The sequence below is a fragment of the Medicago sativa genome, chromosome 4 (genome assembly GCF_051527215.1).
Source record: "Medicago sativa cultivar Bolivia chromosome 4, Bolivia_mono, whole genome shotgun sequence".
NCBI classification, from domain to species: domain Eukaryota; kingdom Viridiplantae; phylum Streptophyta; class Magnoliopsida; order Fabales; family Fabaceae; genus Medicago; species Medicago sativa.
The window spans coordinates 19,506,717-19,529,133 of NC_140752.1; the positions used below are offsets into that span (position 1 = coordinate 19,506,717).

The following is a 22,417-nucleotide window of genomic DNA, read 5'->3' on the forward strand; positions in this document are numbered from 1 at the left end:
GGTCCCTTTTTTTTGGATTTTTTTTTTATCAATATCTGGGTTTTTGTTGATGAAGATATGAGTTTATTGATGAATAACCTATTTTTGTTATGAATTTGCTGACTTTAAAAAAAAAAAAAAAGGATAATAGTGTAAACATTTAAAAAGATAAAGGATTGAAATGGAAAAAAAAAGAAAGATAAAGGACCAAAACATTACATAAAATTAAGTTAAGGGACTATTAGTGTAATTTTGCCTATGTTATAATATTTGTTTTTCTTCTTATTATTTAAATGAAAAATGACGATGAAACCCACTAAATTAAGGAGATTAAGAGTATAACGTTGATATTTTAGACAAAATGGTCGATATTATTTTTCTTATGATAGATGTAGAAGTAATAAACATGTTAGAGAATGTGTTTTTTATATTTTTCAAAAATGAAAAATATTATCAATAGATTTTTCTCTGCAAATGTTCACCTCTTATTATTTTTGTTAGAATAAATTAGGGTTGATACACCTTTCAAAAATAGTTTTTTTTTTTTTTTTTGAGTCAGGTCTGATGTCCCCGGATCTTTATATCTCTTTCTTTTTTATTTAATATATTTTCTATTTTACCTAAAAAAATAAATAAAAAAATACACATTGTTAATACGCAAAAAGAGATGTTGTGGAAGAGGTGAGGCCACGAAAGAAAAGCAAAGGTATTTGGAAAAATAATTGGAGACGACTTTGACTTACTATGATAAATAAACAAAAAGAGTCCGTTAGTCTTCTCATCCTCGTCTTTGACATACTCTTTCATATTACTCACTTCACTCATTCAACCATGTCTTCTTCCTCAAGCTCCTCTTCTAAATCTCTTTATCAAGGTTCGACGTACGATGTGTTTTTGAGTTACCATGACAAAGACATTGGTAAATCTTTTGCATTGGATCTCTATTCCGCTCTCACACAAGCTGGATATGTTGTTTTCGTCAACGATCACGGAGGTCAGAGAATCTTTTGCATTGCCTTCAAGTTGATCATGTGTATAGAATGAATTATATGGACAATACTGAATCTCTTGAGCTTTTTAGTTGGCATGCATTCAAGAATCCAAGTCCTATAGAAAGTTACACTGACCTTTGTAGAGATGTTGTTGAGTACTGTGGGGGATTGCCGCTAGCTCTTAAAGTCATTGGGTCTTATTTGTTTCTAAAATCTGTAGAAATGTGGAAGAATGTACTGGAGAAACTCAAAACCATTCCCCACGATGGCATATTAAATAAATTGAGTACAAATCTTGATGACTTAGACCATCAACACATAGATGTATTCCTTAAAATAGCTACTTTATTTATTGGGATGCAAAAGGATGATGTCATTCAGACATTAAATTACTCTGGGAATTTCTCGGAAATTGCAATATCAGTCCTTAAAGACAAAAGCCTTGTAACTATAGATAGCAACAACAGGATTGGAATGCATACTTTGGTGCGAGCAATGGGAAGAGAAATCATAAGGAAAGAGGGTATGGGGATGGCTGCAGTAAGTAGATATATGCTCTGCTCCACTTGATTTATCGTTAATTTTCATACTTTGATCCTAAATTAAAGTAATGCTAAAGGAATGAAGCCGAATGACCATGAATTTGCTTTTAACATTTAGTTTCATAATTTATTGAAAGAACTTAGAAGTTTGTTAGGTTGTGACTTGTGAGGCAAGAAGTAGTATCAAAGTTCAGGTCTCAACTAATAGTTAATTTGAATTGCATCCAAAGTTTATAGTTACCGTATATTTAAGCTTTGGTAATTTGGTTTTTTGTTTCAGACAAAGATGTATGACGTGTTCTTGAGTTTCAGAGGAGAAGACTGTCGCGCAAAATTCATTGCACATCTCTATTCCTCTCTTCAAAATTCTGGGCTTTATGTTTTCAAAGACGATGATGGAATTCAACGAGGAGATAAGATCTCAGTCGCACTAATGGAAGCAGTCGGACAATCTAAAATTTCTATTGTTGTTCTGTCTAGAAACTTTGCTAATTCAAAATGGTGTATGATAGAGTTGGAGAGAATTGTGGAAATCACTAGAACCAAGGGTATGGTGGTTGTGCCAGTGTTCTATGAGGTAGATCCCTCGGAAGTACGTCATCAGACAGGAGAGTTTGGAAAAGCTTTTGAATATCTTCTATCAACAAAATCAGTGGATGAATACACAAAGAGAAATTGGAAAACAGCACTCCATGAAGTTGGTGGCATAGCAGGGTTTGTCATCTTAAAATCCAGGTAATTTAATTATTAACTAATTAATTTATTATTTTATCAAACAGGTAAGTTTGGAGAATCCTTTTAATTGTTTCTGTACTTGTAGTCCTTGAATATAAGTTCTTTACCAAATAGGTGTTCCTAATCCATTTGATTTTTCCAAAAGTTTAATACTACATTAAGTTATTCAAAACAATATTTTTTTAAACTGTGTAATATGGTAAAAATACAATTTTTTTCCCTTTCACTTTCACCTCAAACAAACAATGTTTTATGGTCCCATTATTATGCATTGCTTTCTCAGATTTTAGTAAACCTTCATTTGAAAATTTGAAGTCAACTGAAAACGTAGTGCCTCAATTTAATTATACTTGGTCCACAATTTCAACCATTAATTTTTTAATCAATCATCAGTTGTTATTACACTGGATTCTCTAAAATGCACTCTCACTGTTTCAACTGCTCAAAAATGCAACGCACCTGTACCTGATAAAAGCCAATTACATTGTTTTATTCACTTTTAAATTGATGATATATTTCAAACCATCTGTGATAAAAATTTAGCTTTCAATGGATTGCATATGCTATTATACGACTGAAAGTGATCACACAAGACAACAGGAAAATGTATATGTTCTGCAATGCTTGTATAACTGTTTTTTTATTAGCTTACTATTGGGATCATATTTTACAGCGACGAAAGCGAGGATATCAAGAAAATAGTTGATCTTGTTACTCATTTGCTAGACAAGACAGAATTATTTGTTGCTGACCATCTAGTGGGACTAGAATCAGGAGTACAAGATGTTATTCAACTACTGAGCAGACGAAAATCCAAAGATCCTCTACTACTAGGGATATGGGGCATGGGAGGGATTGGGAAAACAACCCTTGCTAAAGCCGTTTACAATAAAATCCGTCATGATTTTGATGCAAAGAGCTTCCTGTTCAATGTCAGAGATGTTTGGAAAGTAGACGATGACAAAGTTTCTTTACAGCAACGACTTCTTTTTGACATCTTTAAAACTACACAGATAAAGATAGACTCAGTTGAATCAGGAAAAAAGATATTACAGGAAAGACTTTGTTCGAAAAAGATATTTCTTGTAATCGATGATGTGAATAAATTGGATCAATTGAATGCTTTGTGTGGAGATCGAAAATGGTTTGGTAAGGGAAGTAGAATACTCATCACAACAAGGGATGCTGATTTACTCAGTAGGCTTGAAGTCGACCATGTATACAGAATGAAGTTAATGGATATGGCTGCAGTGAGTAGATATATGCTCTATTCTACTTGATTTATCATTAATTTTCATATTGTTTCTAAATTAAAATAATGCTTAAGGATTGAAGCCAAGTGACCATGAATTAGTTTTTAACATTTAGTTTCATAATTTATGAAAAGAACTTTTGAAGTTTGTTAGGTTGTGACTTGTGAGTCAAAAAGTGGTATCAAAGTTCAGGTCTCAACTCATATTTTATTTGAATCGCATCCAAAGTTTATAGCTACCGTATATTTAAGATTTGGTAATTTAGTTTTTTGTTTCAGACAAAGATGTACGACGTGTTCTTGAGTTTCAGAGGAGAAGACTGTCGCGCAAAATTCATTTCACATCTCTATTCCTCTCTTCAAAATTCCGGGCTTTATGTTTTCAAAGACGATGATGGGATTCAACGAGGAGATAAGATCTCAGTCGCACTAATGGAAGCAGTCGGACAGTCTAAAATTTCTGTTGTTGTTCTGTCTAGAAACTTTGCTAACTCAAAATGGTGTATGGTAGAGTTGGAGAGAATTGTGGAAATCAGTAGAACCAAGTGTATGGTGGTTGTACCAGTGTTCTATGAGGTAGATCCCTCGGAAGTACGTAATCAAACAGGAGAGTTTGGAAAAGCTTTTGAATATCTTCTATCAACAAAATCAGTGGATGAATACACAAAGAGAAATTGGAAAACAGCACTCCATGAAGTTGGTGGCATAGCAGGGGTTGTCATCTTAAAATCCAGGTAATTTAATTATTACTTAATTTGTTATATTATCGAACATGTAAGTTTGGAGAATCCTTTTAATTATTTCTGTACTTGTAGTCCTTGAATATAAGTTCTTTACCGAATAGGTGTTCCCCATCTATTTGATTTATCTGATTGTCTAATTCTACATATTTTTTTGAAATGGTAGTATAATTCTACATTAAGATTAAGTTATTCCAAATAATATTTTTTTTAAACTATGTGATATGTTAAAAATATAATTTTAATCGACTCCATTATTCGATATGTAGTATTATACTTGGCAGTTGTATTGAGACTCATGCTTTCCTGTCTTCAAGTTTCTGTCCTTTCACTTTCACCTCAAACAAACAATGTTTTAAAGTTCCATTATTGGTCATTGCTTTCTTAAATTTCAACCATTCATTTTTTAATCAATCATCAGTTGTTGTTACACTGTATTCTCTAAAACGCACTCTCTCACTTTAGATTGTTTCATACTCAACTGCTCAAAAAAGTAACACACCTGTACCTGATAAAAGCCAATTACATAGTTTCATTCAGTCTTATATTGATATATTTCAAAAGCATTTGTGATAAAAATTTAGCTTTCAATGGATTCCATATGCTATTATCTTGACTGAGATTGAAAAATTATAATTTGACTGAAAGTGATCACACAAGACAAAAGGAAAATGTACATGTTGTGCAATGCTTGTAAAACTGTTTTTTTATTCGCTTACTCTTGTGATCATATTTTATAGCGATGAAAGCGAGGATATCAAGAAAATAGTTGATCTTGTTACTCATTTGCTAGACAAGACAGAGTTGTTTGTTGCTGACTATCCAGTAGGAGTAGAATCACGTGTACAAGATGTTATTCAACTACTGAACATACAAAAATCAAAAGATCCTGTACTACTAGGGATATGGGGCATGGGAGGGATCGGAAAAACAACCATCGCTAAAGCCGTTTATAATGAACTTCGTCATGATTTTGATGCAAAGAGCTTCCTGTTCAATGTCAGGGAAGTTTGGAAACTAGATGAGGACAAAGTTTCTTTACAGCAACGACTTCTTTCTGACATTTACAAAACTACAAAGATAGAAATAAAAACAGTTGAATCAGGAAAAAAAATATTAGAGGAAAGACTTTATCAAAAAAAGATATTTCTTGTGATTGATGATGTGAATCAATTGGATCAATTGAATGCCTTGTGTGGAGATCGAAAATGGTTTGGTGAGGGAAGTAGAATAATCATCACAACAAGAGATGAGGATTTACTTAGTAGGCTTGAAGTTGACGATGTATATAGAATGAAGGAAATGGATGATGGCGAATCTCTGAAGCTTTTTAATTGGCATGCATTCAAGCAACCAAGTTCTATTGATGGTTTTACTAACCTTTCTATGGATGTGGTTAAGTACTCTGGAGGACTGCCCCTAGCTCTTCAAGTCATTGAAAAACTCAAACTGATTCCCAATGATAAAGTGACAGAGAAACTAAGAATAAGTTTTGATGGTTTAAGTGATGATGATGTGAAAGATATATTCCTTGATATTGCTTTTTTCTTTATTGGTATGGACCGAGAGGACGTAACTAAGATACTACAAGACTGTGGGCATTTTTCAGTAATTGGGATAAGTATCCTTGTACAACAAAGTCTTGTAACTGTTGATAGAAAAAACAAGATTGGAATGCATGATTTGTTACGAGACATGGGCAGAGAGATCGTGCGCAAGATATCAAAAGATGCGGGCAAGGAGCCTAGTAGATTATGGCGTTATGAGGACGTGCATGAGTTGTCAAAAGATACTGTAAGATCTTCATGTATGCTTTTATTTTTTCAATTGCTTGTGTTGTGTTTTGCCTCTGTGCACTGTATCAGACACCGCAAAGACAGAAATGTCTCTGTACCTTAAGCTTTCAAGCAAAAATTATATGAATGATTTTATATTATATCTCTAACAAAAATATATGATCTCTAATATGGATGGATGAAAAGTGAATATCGATAAATCTGTTATTAGCTGTTACCATTCATTTGCTGGCTTATTTTTCTCGTTATTAAAATTTGATTCGTTGTGAATCATTTAATGCTACTTCTTTCCTTGTAACCGACCATTGGCTTCAAACCTTACTATTATATATAGCTATATACTAAAAGATTTTTAACTACCACTTATACTTACCTAAGCTATGTGTTTTATTTTACATTTTATTTTGCTTCACAGATTACTTTAGCTGTTAAGGGACTGAGTTTAAAGATATCAAGAATGGACTCAACAATTTATTTGGAAACCAAAGCATTTGAGAAGATGGACAAGCTGAGATTGCTTCAACTTGCTGGCGTACAACTTAATGGAGATTACAAATATCTTTCAAGACATCTTAGGTGGCTTAGTTGGCATGGATTCCCTCTAAGATATATACCTGCAGACTTTCATCAAGATACTCTAGTTGCTGTTGTCTTGAAATATTCCAATCTGGAACGAGTGTGGAGAAAGTCTCAGGTATAAATTCAATTTGTTTTGCTCTTGTGACCTAGTTAATTTAACATCTCACAGTGCTTATTTTGTGTTTTTTATTAGTATTTAAGTCATCTTTACCAGAGGAATTATAGCACTGCATAATAATAGACTAAAATGGTTATTATTGAGGAAATCCATGACCAAGAACAATGTAGTAAACATAATAACATCCGATCTGGTTACACTCTACCATTTCAGTACTAACTCTCAACAATAGCAAAATAAATATTTGAGAAGTTTACAGTCAGATAATTCATCTTTCAGAATAGTCTCTGAATGGAATCATCTACTGGTTATAATTCAGCCTTCCATTTTCTTCAAGAATATATCTACTAAAATATTTTTTTTAGTAGATATATTTTTTTATTCAAGAATCATCTACTGACACACTTGAATTTATTTATAAAAGCATGCCTCTCTTTCTTCAAGAATCATCTACTAAAATATTTTTTATTCAGCATTCCATTCAATTCTAAGAAAATATCTTAATTGACCCAAGTATTTTGTTTCAAAATGGTGTATTATGTGTTTTTATATTTCTGAATTTCAATATGATGACTTGATGTTATGACAATATAATCTACATAAACCTTATCACAGACACAAACTAGATGAATACTTTACTACGTATCCTCATCATTACAAATCGTTCCAAATTTCTTTTTGATAAAGTTGAATCGCTTAAATCAACTCTACAATGATTTTTAAGTGTACAAATCAATCCTAACACCTCCTAGGCAACAAATCCAAGAGTTTGCTCCATATATATCTCATCTATTAAGTCTCCATGCAAGAAAATATTTTTTATGGCATCCATTTGTAGAACATGGAAGAGCTTGGGGTGAAGACAGTGTTTTGTAACAAGAGATAAAACACCTCCATGATCCAGGACAAAAATTTGAATGAAACCTTTAGTAGTAAGACCAAAATCCACTGAACCCTTAAGTCCTACTTTGACAGCAAATACCCAATGACATCCCACAACATTTTTATTTGGTGATAAAGGAACTTGAGATCAAGTGTGGTTGATTCCAAAATTCGCACTTCCTTAATCATTTCCTACTGCCATCTTATATGGGAAAGAGCTTCCTAAAAATTTATAGTAATAGAAACATACTACAACGAAAGACTAACAGCTTATTTAGTAGAAGATTGATGACGATAACTTCCAAAACTATATATTGGGTGAGGATTACAAGTGCAGAGAACTGAAGTAGATGAAGATGGCTTCAGAGAAGGTTGAGATGCTGAAACGGGCAATGAAACCAATGGGCAGATCCCAATGGACAGTGATGATAGGTGTTCAAAGGACAAGCACTATCATCTTGAGGGCTAGAGGTTGGAGGACTGAGTTAAGCAGTAGGCAAAATTGTAGATGGGTGGAGTACTTCACCCTTTAAGGTGAAAATTCGAGAATCATCAAAGAATGCTACATCAATAAAATTAAAGAAATGATGTGGACTTCAATATGCTAAAGCAATCCTCTAAATATTTTAAATTGTTTAGGGAGGATGACTAATAGTTGTGTTTTAATAATTCTTCTCAATATTTATAGTTGCTTGTATTTATTTTCTAGTATATTTTGTCTCTAATATATGTCTTCAAATTTTCATTTGTTGCAGTTTCTGGTGAAGCTGAAAATTCTTAATCTGAGTCATTCTCACAACTTGAGACATACCCCTGACTTTTCAAAATTGCCAAATCTTGAAAAGTTAATACTTAAGGATTGTCCCAGTTTGTCCTCGGTTTCTTCTAATATAGGACATCTCAAAAAGATTCTTTTAATAAATTTGAAAGATTGTACAGGCCTTCGAGAACTTCCAAGGAGCATATATAAGTTAGACTCGCTTAAAACACTCATTCTGTCTGGATGTACAAAAATTGACAAGTTGGAAGAGGATATAGAACAAATGAGATCTTTAACAACCTTGGTTGCGGATAACACTGCTATCACAAGAGTTCCCTTTGCAGTAGTAAGATCAAAAAGCATTGCATATATTTCTCTTTGTGGCTATGAAGGATTCGCACGTAGAGTGTTTCCTTCCATTATTCAGTCTTGGTTGTCTCCTACAAATAATATTCTATCCCGAGTTCAATCATTTGCAGGAACTCCATGTCTTGATTTCACAGATGAACAAAATAATAGTTTCTATTGTCTATCATCCATTTTAGAAGATCTTCAAAATATTCAACGTCTTTGGTTGAAATGCGATTCAGAAGCTCAACTAAATCAAACTGTAGCAAGTATTTTGTATAGCTTTAACAGTCAAAATTGTGAGGGATTCTCAAACATCGAGACTTCCACATCAACTGATTGTCGCAATCAAGCTTGTATTTCAAGCTCAAAAAATTTATTAACTTCCTTTTTTATTGAAATGGGAGTGAGCTGCGATGTCACCAACATCCTTAGACAAAATATTTCGCAGGTTCGCTCTCTCTTTCTCCTTCTTTAGTTACCCACACACAAACACAAGTTACACAACCCTCTCTATATCTGTTTTATACAACACAAACAAAGTCAAAGTTCGATGAACTTGTCAAAATTAGCATATATTGAATCATGTATATAAAACTTAAATATTTTGTTGGTATGTACCTTAATAGTATATATTTCCTCCGGACAGACTCCGAATCACGAGAGCTTGTTTGCCCTGGAAAACAGACGGTTGACACCAAAGAGTCACAATAATTTTTATACTCACACACAGTCACTTACCCACACACAAACACAACCCTATCTCTATATGTTTTATAGATCACAAACACCTTCACAAACACACTCAAAGTTCGATGCACATGTCAAAGTTACCATATATTTACCTCACAACAAAATTTAAATGAATTGTAGGTATGCACCTCAATAGTATATATATACCTCCTAGTCGAACTTCAGGTTCTCTTAACCTCTCTTCCTGAAAAAGGGATAGTTAAGACCATAGATTCACGCTTGTGTAAATTATAAACATTGTTTTTTATGAAATTGTTATTTTGATTTTGATTAAAATTATAAGTATAGTTGTTTGTGACTTTCAAATTGTAGTAAACCATTCTTATCAGTTATCGGTTTCACCAACACCAACAATATAGCAAATATAACATAAATTTTTATCTTTTTTAATGACACCAAGTATATAGCTTTTTATTTTTTATTTTTTGAGGAACAATAGAGCATTCTATAGACAAATTTGTTCAAGGGTATAATTGGAATAATGAAAAAAAATTAGCCCAAAATCTCCCATTCCCTTTAAAGATTTTTTTATTAAGAGTCTTGACTCTTGACTCTTGACCTTGTTTATAGATTACATAATTGTCAAATAATTGTTTGTTCACATATGTAAATTGAACAGAAAATGCCTCCCATTGGGTCCGATTTGCTCCCTGGTGACAACTATCCCGATTGGCTAACCTTCAATAGCAACAGTTCTTCTGTATTTTTCGAAGTACCTCAAGTGGACGGGCATTCTTTGAAGACAATCATGTGCATTGCCTATTCTAATTCCACAGACAATACAACAGAAGATACAACAACAGAAGGCTTTAAAGTTGTGTTGGTCATAAATTGCACAAAGAACACCATTCAAGTCTACAAGAAAGGCGCATTATTAGCACCTTTTGACGAGGAGGAGTGGCAGAGAGTAATATCTAATATAGAAGCTGGAGACGAAATTAAGGTGGTTGTTGTTTTTACAAATGAATTCGTTGTGAAGAAAACAACAATTTATCTTGTCTATGATAAACCGATTGAGGAAAAGAGGAATCACTGCCATGAGCTAGATGAGAATGGCATTGTTTCTAGAGGTGATGAAAATGTAAGTAATAGTAGTCTAAATTTATACACTCCCTATGTTGATATTTTCTTTCCTTTCTTTTCATGTTGTTGTTATGATAAATACAAGATATATGAATTGGAATGTGAATCGGTAATGTCAAACATGAATGATTGCTCATGAGGAAACAAAAACTTCACAAATGTTTTTCTTATCAATCCTAATCAATTATTGATTTACTTTATAAAGATATATTAATACTTGGAATCTTTTTGATCTTGTAATTTTATGATGTTACTTTATACAGTTCACTTATCACTCCTTTCATTATGTTTATGGGTTTAGATATTTGGTAGACTCTTCTTCACTCTTCTTTCCCTTGTTCGAGCTGTCTTGTTTTCACGGCCTTTCTTGTTTTGTTTGGTGGTATTATGGTTTGGTTGTCTCGCAGCCATTCTAACAAACAAAGAAAATGCAGCCTATTCTAAGGTACAATCATGTCTTTATTTCTTTTGTAAAACATTTTTAAAAGTCCGTCATAAGTAAAAAGTATTTGAAGACATTAAAAAACATTACTTCTTGTTTGTCATCCATTTAAGCTTTCCCATGAAGCTATCACTATTAAAAGGTCACCATCCATTTAATTTGTCCTAGACATTTTTATATATGTGTTAGTTCACTCTAGTCTAAACAATAACTTTGAATTTAGATTGTGAATAATATATTTCTCCTTGGAAATCATGATTTTATCATATTCTGCCGAGTTCAAGTGCTATCATAACACTTATTATTATCGGGTAAAATTTATGTGGTAACGTGTCCCACTAAATAGGCAACAATATCGATATGATTTTGATTTAGTTCGATCCACGTGAATTTCATCCAATAATATAAAGTGTGTTGGTAGTATTGTATACTTTCTATAATGAACCCTTGTAAGAATAATGATTCTGTTGCTAATATTATTTTGATATGTTTCCTCCTACTTCACTGCTTTGTGTGAAACAGGGAAGGAGAATCCTCAAGCTCCAAGAATTTAATAATCCAGAATCTTGGGACAAAAGTCCTTTGGTTGATGTACAAGAAGTGAAAAGAGGTACTTGATTCTGGTCAACATGGAATGTTTCCGATAACTTCAAATTCCTGAAGCCATTGGACGACATGATTGAAAAGCAAGAGGAGAAAGCAGAAACTACCTAGTTCATTTTTGTTTAAAGGCGAAATAGGTATCTTTAGTTCATTGTATAACAATTTGACTGTTTCCTTAAAAAAAAAAAAAACAATTTGACTGTTGTAGAATCCTTAAATGTGTACCAGCAAGTAGACTCTTTTAACCATATTTATGGAGAATTTGCAATCGATAAAAGTCGAATTTTAATTGGAAAGTATAGAAAAAGATTATGTTGTATATATGGTTATTGAAAGTGGTATGTTTGCATAATGGTATGTTTACTCCTCTAAACATCAAATGGGCCATATGAAATTAAACTACTACAAAGAAAAAAATGCTAAATCCTTTGCACTCCAATCATTATCTTTTAATAAGTAGGATGTAATATAATCCTAGAATAACTTTTGCTCATTTTAATGTTACAATAAAATTAGGAAAAAAAATAAACAGAGGAAATTGAAAGCATTCCATCATATGCAAATCACCTTACAGGAGAAAGTGGTAGAAGAAAAGAAAATAAACCCTGATTGCCATATAGCTAGGGGTGTAAGTGGTTCGGACAAAACCAACAAAACCGACAGTCCAAACCGAACCAAACCGAAAAAATATCCGACCTTGTTTGGTTCGGTTCGAAACCGATCCGAACCAATCGAAACCGATCTAGTTTGGTTTGGTTCATGGTTTTTCATTTCGAGATCCGTGAAACCGATGAACCAAACCGATGATAACCACACTCCTTATTTTACTAATATTATCCTACCTCACACAAACTTATGGTTAGACCCAAAATTAAACATAAAATACTTTTTAATCCATTCACTTTCTCTCATCTTCATCTCATCTCATCAGTCAGACTCTTTCATTTCTACTAAAAAAGAAACCTAAGCCGTCAACCACACCAAACCCATTGTTCATCGTCACCGGTCACCGCAGAGATCATTCATCTCTTGATTAGTTTTATTATATTTATGCCATTGATTTATACTCATTATATTTCATTGTTTTCCATGTTCATTTTCTATGCCATTGATTTATACACGTTACGTTATATTTCATTGTTGATGAATGATGCATGTATGGATCATGAAAGATTGAAATATTTGAGTTTGATAAAGTTGTTTTTGAAGAATGATGGATGAATGAATCTTGGATCATATGTATGAAATATTGAGTAAGGTTAGTTATAAAAAGTTATTTAGAAAATAGAGAACATGAAAAAACAAAATATGAAATACAATTATACAAAGTTCTATGAAATATTTTCTGAGAATATAAATTTTTTTAATTGTATTTTTAAATAAACCGATCAACCGAACCAATCCAAACTGAACCAAACCGATTTGTTTGGTTCGGTTTCTTTTTTAAAAAACAATGAAAACCGAACCAATCCAAACCGATGAAGGTTTCATCGGTTCGGACATTTTTTTGACTGAAAACCAATCCAAACCGAACCGTCCCCTACATATAGCCAGCAACATTTCCCGTAGCTTGAATGCTTCGCTTGGTTACATAGACAAAACAGCTGTTGTATATATGGTTGTTGAAAATGAGAAGAAAATATGTAATAGAAATCTTAAATTCTAAATTAATTTAAGGATATTTATTTTTATCAAAAAGAAGCACAAACGAAAAATGATGCGTGAAGGTTTAAAAAATGTTGGTGAGACAGCTACACTTGGGGAGATGTTTGGAGAGACCCTGGAGGAACTACACTGTTTGTGTTTTTTAGCTTTGTGCAGCTGTGGTTTTCTATGCAACACGTGAGAATGAGAATGAGAATGCAGTCATGTTGCCTGAATGCAATTCATGATAATCCTCTACCTGTGAAACTATTGTAGTCTGTAGACAAAGAACAAAACAACAACACAATGCAAATCCCTCAAAAAAAAACAACACAATGCAAAGGAAAACGACCAAATTTAGGTGGCCGAACATGAATAAACAACCAGCGCCTCACAAGGGGATCAATATCTATTATGAAGGAAAGAAATGAATGAATTATTCTCCTTGAATATGAATGAAGCATAGGAGAGCTGAAAGACTACTACAACTATCATATACTAACTGTATTCTAACATTCACACTAATACAGTTATGTAAGTGTAACTAGATAACTTGGAGAGCAAGTTATCTCTATGACTAAGCTTTATTATCACTAATCTCTTCACCATGCAATAATATCTTCAAATTAACTCGATAACCACATGCATCACCAAATATATATTACGCCTGAAGTTGAAGATAAAATTTCTATAGCACGAAATAGATACTGTGATCTTTCGTATACTTTGTATTTTAATAGATATATTTTTTTATTTTAAATTATAAACGGTAAAAATGAATTTTGAATAAAATAATAAGGTAAAAGTGGAAGAAAAAAATAAGCTTATGGTCTTTCAAAAAAAAAAAAAAAAAGCTTATGTTGAAAAGACAATCGCCGAACATATTTTTTTTGTCATACGAGCTTATAAACTTGGAAGAAAAAATAAGCTTATGCTCTTTCAAAAAAAAAAAAAAAGCTTATGTTGAAACGACAATCACCGAACATATTCTTTTGTCACACAAGCTTATAAACTATTATTATTATTATTATTATTATTATTATTATTATTATTATTATTATTATTATTATTATTATTATTATTATTATTATTATTATATTTTGAACAATCCAAAATGGAATACATCAACACAAGGTGTGCCAATAAGAACGTCAAAAGTGTACAAGGTATCTAGTCACAAGGGAGCCGAAACACAAAGTGATTAGCCGACTCCCAGACAAACAAACAAGTTCGACCACCACGTATGAAAATTCAAGATAACATTAATATTATCGATCTTCATCCACCTAAAAGAATAGATTTTTATTTTTTCTAACAAATGGTGAATGTCGCAATTCTTGAAGATTCTACTATTTCTTTCGTGCCATAGAACCCACACATAGCAAAGCCAAACGAGCTGCATAAAATTACGGCGCCGACGCGTACCGCCAAATGAGTAAACAAACTAACTAGAATATATTACGATTTTATAAACTAATTTATGTGTCTTGTCAAGCAGACACGTAGGTATGCGAACCAAACAGACTACCCGTGGTCCATATGGGCTAGCCCAAATAGGCAGTGGGCTAAAAGGCCTTGAAATTTTTTGCACCGAAACACCCAAACCCTAAATTTTATCTGAGTTGGCGGACTAGCCTATATGAATCATACCATTTTGACAGCTCTAATATGCACCATTCCCAAACATTTTCGAAAGTTCTTAGGTAATTTTTCCCACTATAACTTTTTCAAGATTTTTTAGACTTTTGACAAGGTAACTCTAAAAAATTATTTATATAAGAAATTACTCAAAACAATTTCTTATTTTAGGTATTTATTGAAACTTCATTACAAAAAAAAAAATAGTAAAATTATGAAATATATATAACTTTGAGAAAAATAACGCTGTAGCTTATTTCCCTAAAAAAAAAATAAATAATAATAACGCTGTAGCTTATTCTTCTTTACCCTTTTCATAGTTTTCACTCTCTCAATCTTCTTTCTGCTCCATTTTTTTTCAGCTGGTTCGATGGGTTTGCCGGTTTGATCCATTCGGTTTTTCTGATTTAATGACTGTATCACCGTTTTTTAAATTAGGTTTTGTTCGAAGAAGATTGTAAAATTAGGGTTTGATCAAAGAAGAGTCAGTATGGAAAAAAAGACACTGTTGTATCTACCTTACGAATTGATTATCCTAATTTTGATGAGGTTGCCAGTGAAGTCTCTTGTACATTTCAAATGTGTTTGTAAGTTATGGTTTTCTCTTATCTCTAATCCTCACTTTGCAAATTCACATTTTCAACTTACTTCAGCAGCTCAAACTCGTAGAATTTTTTGCACGTCATCTTATAGAATTCGATCCATCGATTTCGATGCATTTCGTAACAATGATCCTGCCTTACCCAACAATATTAATTGTTTGCTTCCTCCATCTTTTGTTCCATTTGAAATTAAAGGGTCGTGCAGAGGATTGATAGGGGTATACCATGATCCGATCATTTGTATTTTGAATCCATCAACTGGATTTAAAAAACAAATATGCTTGTCTCCTTTTAATTCATTAGGATATATTAATCTGTTTGGTTTTGGTTATGACCGGTCAAGAGATGATTACGTGGTGATTGTGTTGTCTCATAAATCTAATCGATTAGTTGGTGTTGTTCCATCACTTTTGGAGTTTTTCTCGTTTAGAGATAATATGTGGAAAGAAATAGAGGGCACTCACGTCTCTTATATTGACGAATACAAAGATGGAGAAGGGGTTCCCTTTGGGGGGCTGTTCATTGGTTGGCTTTACGCCATGATTTACATTTAGATGTCATTGTTGCCTTTGATTTAGTGGAAAGGAAATTATTTGAGATGCCAGTTCCAAATGATTTTGACAAGAAACCATTTGTATATGATGGTTTGTGGGTATTTGGAGAATTTCTAAGTCTATGGGCTATGGATAATGTTAATGATACAACTGTAATATGGGTGATGAAAGAATACAAAATGCATTCGTCATGGACTAAAACTCTTGTCCTTTCTGTTGATGCCATTCCTAATCACTTCTTTCAACCTATATATTCTACAAAAAATGGTGATATTATTGGAAGAAATCATGGTACTAGATTGGTGAAGTATAATGATAAAGGACAACTATTATGGCAGCGCTCCTTCTGTAAGAGTCCATATGAAATTGGCATGTATACAGTTGTCATATATACAGAGTCTCTGCTTTCACTCCTTGGTGACAATGAGCATGATTAAAAAGATGACGCAAACAAGAACAATGAGGTTGTGAAATATTCTTCTTCAATGTTTTCTTTATATATATTTTTAGTTATATTATTTTATGAACTCTTGGTGGCTGCATTTGTAACATGAATTTGTCGTGAAGTATTTATTGGTTAACTATTTGTCATATTCTTATTGGAATAATTGACCGCTTTGTCTGTGTGACTCAGTTATTGATGCTTGTGTAACTGGATTGAGTTCTAAATGTATGCTGTTTTCATTGATTGAAATTTATTTATATGGTAAGTTAATCTGATAAGTTTATGGAAGTTGAAGGAAAAACAAGGTTTTGTGTTCTAATTTCAACTTTTGCCCTTGCCATTTCTGTTTCACACCAAGAAAGAAAACTAATTTCAAATGAATGAGCTACACCTTAATTTATATGAATCAGTTGTTGTAGGCCTAATTTAATTTCTTCTGTTCATATTATTTTTTGGATGATAAATTATTCATCCATTGTTTGCAAGTGATGAAATGGAATAGACACAGATAAGGTCATCATATCTTAAAATATTACTGTTACTTTAAACCATAGTCACATAATTCGCGGTTCGTTCCGGTACGTGGTACGGGTACGGGTTCGCGGTACGCGACAGGAGAAGAATTCGGTACGTATAGGGGTATACAGCTTCGGTACGCTCCGGTTCATAGTACTAATAATACCTAAATAAATATAGTGAGCTATAAAAAAAAAGTATTTTTTTTACTAAAACTTTTAATTACAAAAAATATATTTATAGATTTTCTAAAAAAAAGTAGTTTAGTTAAAAAAGAAAAGAGTTTACTTCTTAAATAAATCATTAGGTCATACACTTATATTATTATTTTCTGCAGAGTTAGCAATTCAAAATTCTTTGGGCCAAATGCAGCAAAGTCCAATATAAAAAAATGGTCCAACAAGAGAAAAGCCCAATTTCCAAAATAACCCAAATTTTATCATCTTCCTCATCTGCTCCTCAAACAACAGCCGCCACCACTGTTCCAGACCTAATTTCTTCTACCAAGTTTCTCACTCTCCACTCTTTGTTCCTGTTCTTCTCACTCAGTCCTCAACTCATGGTGATTCATTTTATATTTATTTTGTAGTCTAAACCTTTTTTTCAACCAATCAGCGGTAACCATGCTTTGGTACTCTTGGTTCGCTGGTTTGTGAGTACCAATACGCCGAAGTACCCGAATTCGGTACTCACGTACCAATTCGCAATTCTCCCTTGATTACACGAATTATGTGACTATGCTTTAAACATCGAAGAATAATGAAAATAGATTTTCTGTTTGTACTAATTTTCTATTTCAATCATTTTTTTTCCAAGTTGTGTCTTTTGACAGGGCAAGAAAACTGTTTTTTTCTTGATTTCTTGTTGCAGGTGAGTTATCATATTCCAAACCTATCAGGTGAGTACGTATAGCAGCAAAATTGAAAGTTAAACGTACTAGTACAGCTTAGCAGATAAGATGAAGCACAAATTTTGATGCCTCACTTATTTAATATAAATGTTATGTTATGTGCACTCTCTTGTATAAGATGGATTTAATATCAGTAATTATTGCGCACAACTTTTCTACTGGAATAAACAAAGAGACTTTATTTAAAATTAGGAACATGAGTAAATGAATAGTGAACTTAGATCTTCATAATCTTCCGTATTTCCAACACTTTAAAGTAATTATACTATTTGCTGTTTATTTCACATTAAAGGAATTGTTGTGAATTTGTCGATCAAAATCATACCAACAAACTTAGATGTATGGTGTAAGGTATCCATGACAATCAATAACAAAAACATTTCGCTCAACAAAAGTGTAAAGCAAAACCACAATTAAACCAAAGAACAACAAGATAAAGAGTAAAGAGTAGAAGAACAAAAACACGATATAAGGGAGAGAGCATCTCAAAATCCACAATAAAAAAAGTTTCATATAAAGAGATACAAAAAGCTACAAGAAATTAGCTTTAACAATACATACTCTCAAAGAACAAACCTATACTTTCTACCTTTTTTCAAAATCTCTTCTCGTGATCGAGAGACTTAATAATTTCACTACCTAAGGTGTTTTCTCAACTCTACAGTCCATCCAAAAAGGAATCAACTTAGTCTTTGATTTTCTAAGGATATCCTCTTTTGACCACTTAAGATTCACTCAAGTTGCTTACAAATATCTCACACTCAAGTGTTTCCCATGTGTTTCTCATTCCATGAATCTCTCCCCAAAAAGCATTAACACGATCCCAAGTGTCCTCTCTTTTAGTTCTCCAGGATTCACATCTTTCTAGCCCTTTGAATGTCACTCAAAGACTCTCAATTCTTAGCCAATAAGTTTCTTAAAGGTTCCCTCCTTTGAGGTTCATAAACAAAAGCGTTAGTTAATTGCGCGGTTTTACCTTCGTTCCAAGCTTCTATTTTAAATCCTGTTTCTTTATTTGTTTTTATTAAACAACTGATTATCCTCTAAGGATAATTTATTTCTCCGTGGATAATTGTTATTTATTATGTGTTTTTAAACAACTGATTATCCTCTAAGGATACCACACACACATTGTGCTTTGAATAATTGTAAGGATACCACACACACATTGTGCTTTGAATAATTGTTATTTATTATGTTTTTTTGGCTTGTTTAAAAAAGATAACAAATTAATCCCTTTTGTTTTTCAAATTTTGCAAATTGATCCTTCAATTCTTTAAAAATTTAAAATTGGTACCAAAAATTATTCAAAACAATTGAAAATTGGTGCGTGAAATTTTAAAAATGTGCAAGATGGTCCCTATTTAAAAAATTTAAATTTTTTCCAAATATTTTAAAATGTTCATTTTAGATCTCTTTTTATTTATATTGTCATCCCAAAACTTATAAGATTTTTTTTAAAAAAAAAGAGTCCAACAAAGTTCAGTACTCTATATAATTAAACAAAATTAGAATAGAAGCAAATTCAATTGAAACATTTGAATTTTCTAAAACTCCGATTTCCCAGACGGAGAAGTGAATGGTGGAGATGACCGGCGAAGGACTAGCATGTTCCACCTCTCAAACTCAGAAAAACGTTGTCTGTGTAATTATTGACATGATTCACCATTGATGAAGATGATGGTAAAGTTTGGAGTTTGTCTGAATAGAATTGTTAAAAAGCTTTTGAATTTTGTATGAAACGAAGTTTTGAGCTTGAAAAGGAAGAATGTGGGATTACAAAGAAACCATCTCTAGATGCTAATGCTGTTTTAGCCCTAAATAATTTCTTAAATGATGTAATAATTAATTTTTTATATGATAAAAAAATAGAGTAAACCACTATTTTGAGTCTTTGATTTGCTCTGACAATTTGGAATGCCAAAATTTACGAATTATTAAATTGTTTCCCCAAATTGTGTAACCTCGGTTAAAATACTGCATCCATCAAGTAGTTCTGTTAGTGACAATGTGGTATGTCCAACTTGATGTTACCGTCACACATAAGCCTAAACGTGAGTTTCTTATTGTTAATATACTTACCTTTGAACCTCCTTGAAGGATCATACTCACATACAACCTTAACATCTGATTCCAAAGAGCGGGATGATCTTTGTATAGTTGAAACATATTTCCTGGATGTATATATTTTGTAATGGGATTGTGATTGATCATACCCCAGTTTAAGAAGATGAAGAATATCATAATTCTAATTGTTAGGAATGCAACATTTTCAACAGGACCCATCAAAGCCCTTTTGGATTCTGGAAAAATTGTTGACTTCAAGTTATCTCATAGTCCTCTTGTATTGGGATAATTAAATACTAAAAATTATACTTTCAATTTGCGTGGATATGTCAATCCCACGACAGATAACTTTTAGACACCACGGATAATGGCTGTGATGCATGTAACACGTAACTTTTAGACATCACATAACTTTTAGGGCATCATAATTTGTGAACACGCACATAACTGCATCTTATATGTAAAATGAAAGTAAGATTCCGACACAAGATTCAGACACACATAGATATATAAGATGAATTTATTTTTCATGCATTTATTTGGTATTATCTTAACCAATCACAGTCCTTTATTCATCACATTGATTTAGCAGTACATGCTCTGCAGCCGACGTACTACATGCATACCAATCATAGCCATAATTCAAAATTGAATGAAGAACTTCCTTTGACCTCATATCTATCTCATATCTATCTATAAAATAATCTATACAAGAGGGGACTTTGAAAACAACTGTTCATAGGTATCTCACTTGAGGGAATGAATAACGATGGTACAAAGAAACATGTTGTGAACTTGAAAATCATAACCAGATTAGAGTATGAAATAACAAATGCAAATGTTTACATCTTTAGTTTTTTTAGAAATTATTACACTTGTACTGATTTCATGATTTTTCACGTTGGAACTTATCCTTGTCTCTCAATAGGCACTATACTTAAACTTTTATGTAAATATATGAACAAACATGTATCCAAAATATTATAAGAAGAAAAAAGTTATGTGAGTTTTTTTTCGTGACATTACTGTGTCAAAGCTCTCTGCATCATTGCAAAACATTAGCCTTGAATACTTCCCTTCTGCTTTCCATACAGTAAAATAAAATCTCTGAAAGTGAATATATGTGCCAAAGTTTGAAACAGAGAAATAGAAAGGGCCAAAGTTAACATATAGCCTGTTTGGTACAGAGTTTTTCTACCCACGTTTTCTGTAAAAGCACGGCAGAACCCACTTTAACTCAAAAGCTCCAATTGCTGGCTTTTAAAAATCACGGCAAATTTGCTTTGGAAATCCCCCAAACTTGCTTTTTTGCTTGCAAACTCCATCCCAAACAAGCACATAGTCAACTGCTTTTAGAGAAAAAAACATTATTTTTCCTTCTACATGCATAAACTCATCCGATTAATTTACCATTTTAAACAATTTCAAGTAGTGACAACAACATATATTTAGAAGTTAGAACAGTGAATCATATAAAAAAAATTCTAAGGGCTAAGGGGGGGTTTGTTTCATGGATGACAAAGTTATTCTCAGGATTAACTTTCTTAGGAAATAAGAATGAGATCTTAATCCTGGGTAATTTTTAAAAATGTGTTTGGTTCATATTTATCACATTCCTAACAGTTTTTTAAATGTACTAATGTAAAATTATTAATGACACCCACTTAATTATTAGTGAGATCCACATATTAGTGAATGAATGTTTATTATACACTGTCTTTAAAAATTGATTGAATAAGTGATGTGTACACATGAGACTACTTTAACTACATCTTAATAAGAAAACCACGAAAGATGATCTTACGTGATTACTTAAATTTCCTTCCCACCTTTATGAGAATGATTTATTCCCACTATTTTTTTTTGGGAATATAAAGTATAGGAAAATGAAAGTTATTTTTTTCCTTGAGTATTTCTATCATGTGCAAATTTGTACATGTTAAGAAGTTTAAAATAGAAATTTTAATATGGGAACTTGTACATTTAATATTAAATATAAAACTTTTGAATAAATAATTGTTGTTTTCCAAGAAAAAGTTAACACTATTAATAATTTTATATCTGCAATGTTGACATGTTAGAGAAACCCTTATTCCTTAAAATGTTATACACCTAAGAATTAATTTTCTAATTTGTACCAAACACAAGAATCCATCTTGGTAATCTCCATATTTTTTAAAGTAACTATTACAACTATGAAATAAAATACTCATAAATGTTTTAAAATTGCTCTTTTCTGTTTTAAAATAGCTCTTTTCTTCAACTACCACTAACTCAATGACGGTTAGAAAAATAAGCAATTTCAAAAGTGAAAAGAGCAATTTTCTAAATGTTTTGTTAACCCTTTGTAACAATAAGAGCCAAAGCCTACTAATATCCCCTGAGAAACACAACGCTGTGTAGATATTCTTCTTTACCCTTCTTAACGTTCTCACCT

General features: G+C 32.3%; 1 protein-coding gene and 1 pseudogene across 1 annotated transcript; both read left to right on the forward strand.

The window, feature by feature from the left end:
* The first annotated feature begins 999 nt into the window (after window positions 1-999).
* Window positions 1,000-12,043, forward strand: LOC146927016 (disease resistance protein RPP2A-like). Its single transcript, XM_085707003.1, has 10 exons — window positions 1,000-1,511; window positions 1,794-2,248; window positions 2,922-3,498; window positions 3,780-4,234; window positions 4,981-6,034; window positions 6,452-6,730; window positions 8,371-9,174; window positions 10,096-10,557; window positions 10,861-11,004; window positions 11,524-12,043. The coding sequence occupies exons 1-10, from the start codon at window positions 1,020-1,022 to the stop codon at window positions 11,617-11,619; spliced, it is 4,818 nt and encodes a 1,605-aa protein (XP_085563129.1). The 5' UTR covers window positions 1,000-1,019; the 3' UTR covers window positions 11,620-12,043.
* A 3,309-nt stretch (window positions 12,044-15,352) lies between these two features.
* Window positions 15,353-16,736, forward strand: LOC146927017 (F-box/kelch-repeat protein At3g06240-like; annotated as a pseudogene).
* Window positions 16,737-22,417: the final 5,681 nt, after the last annotated feature.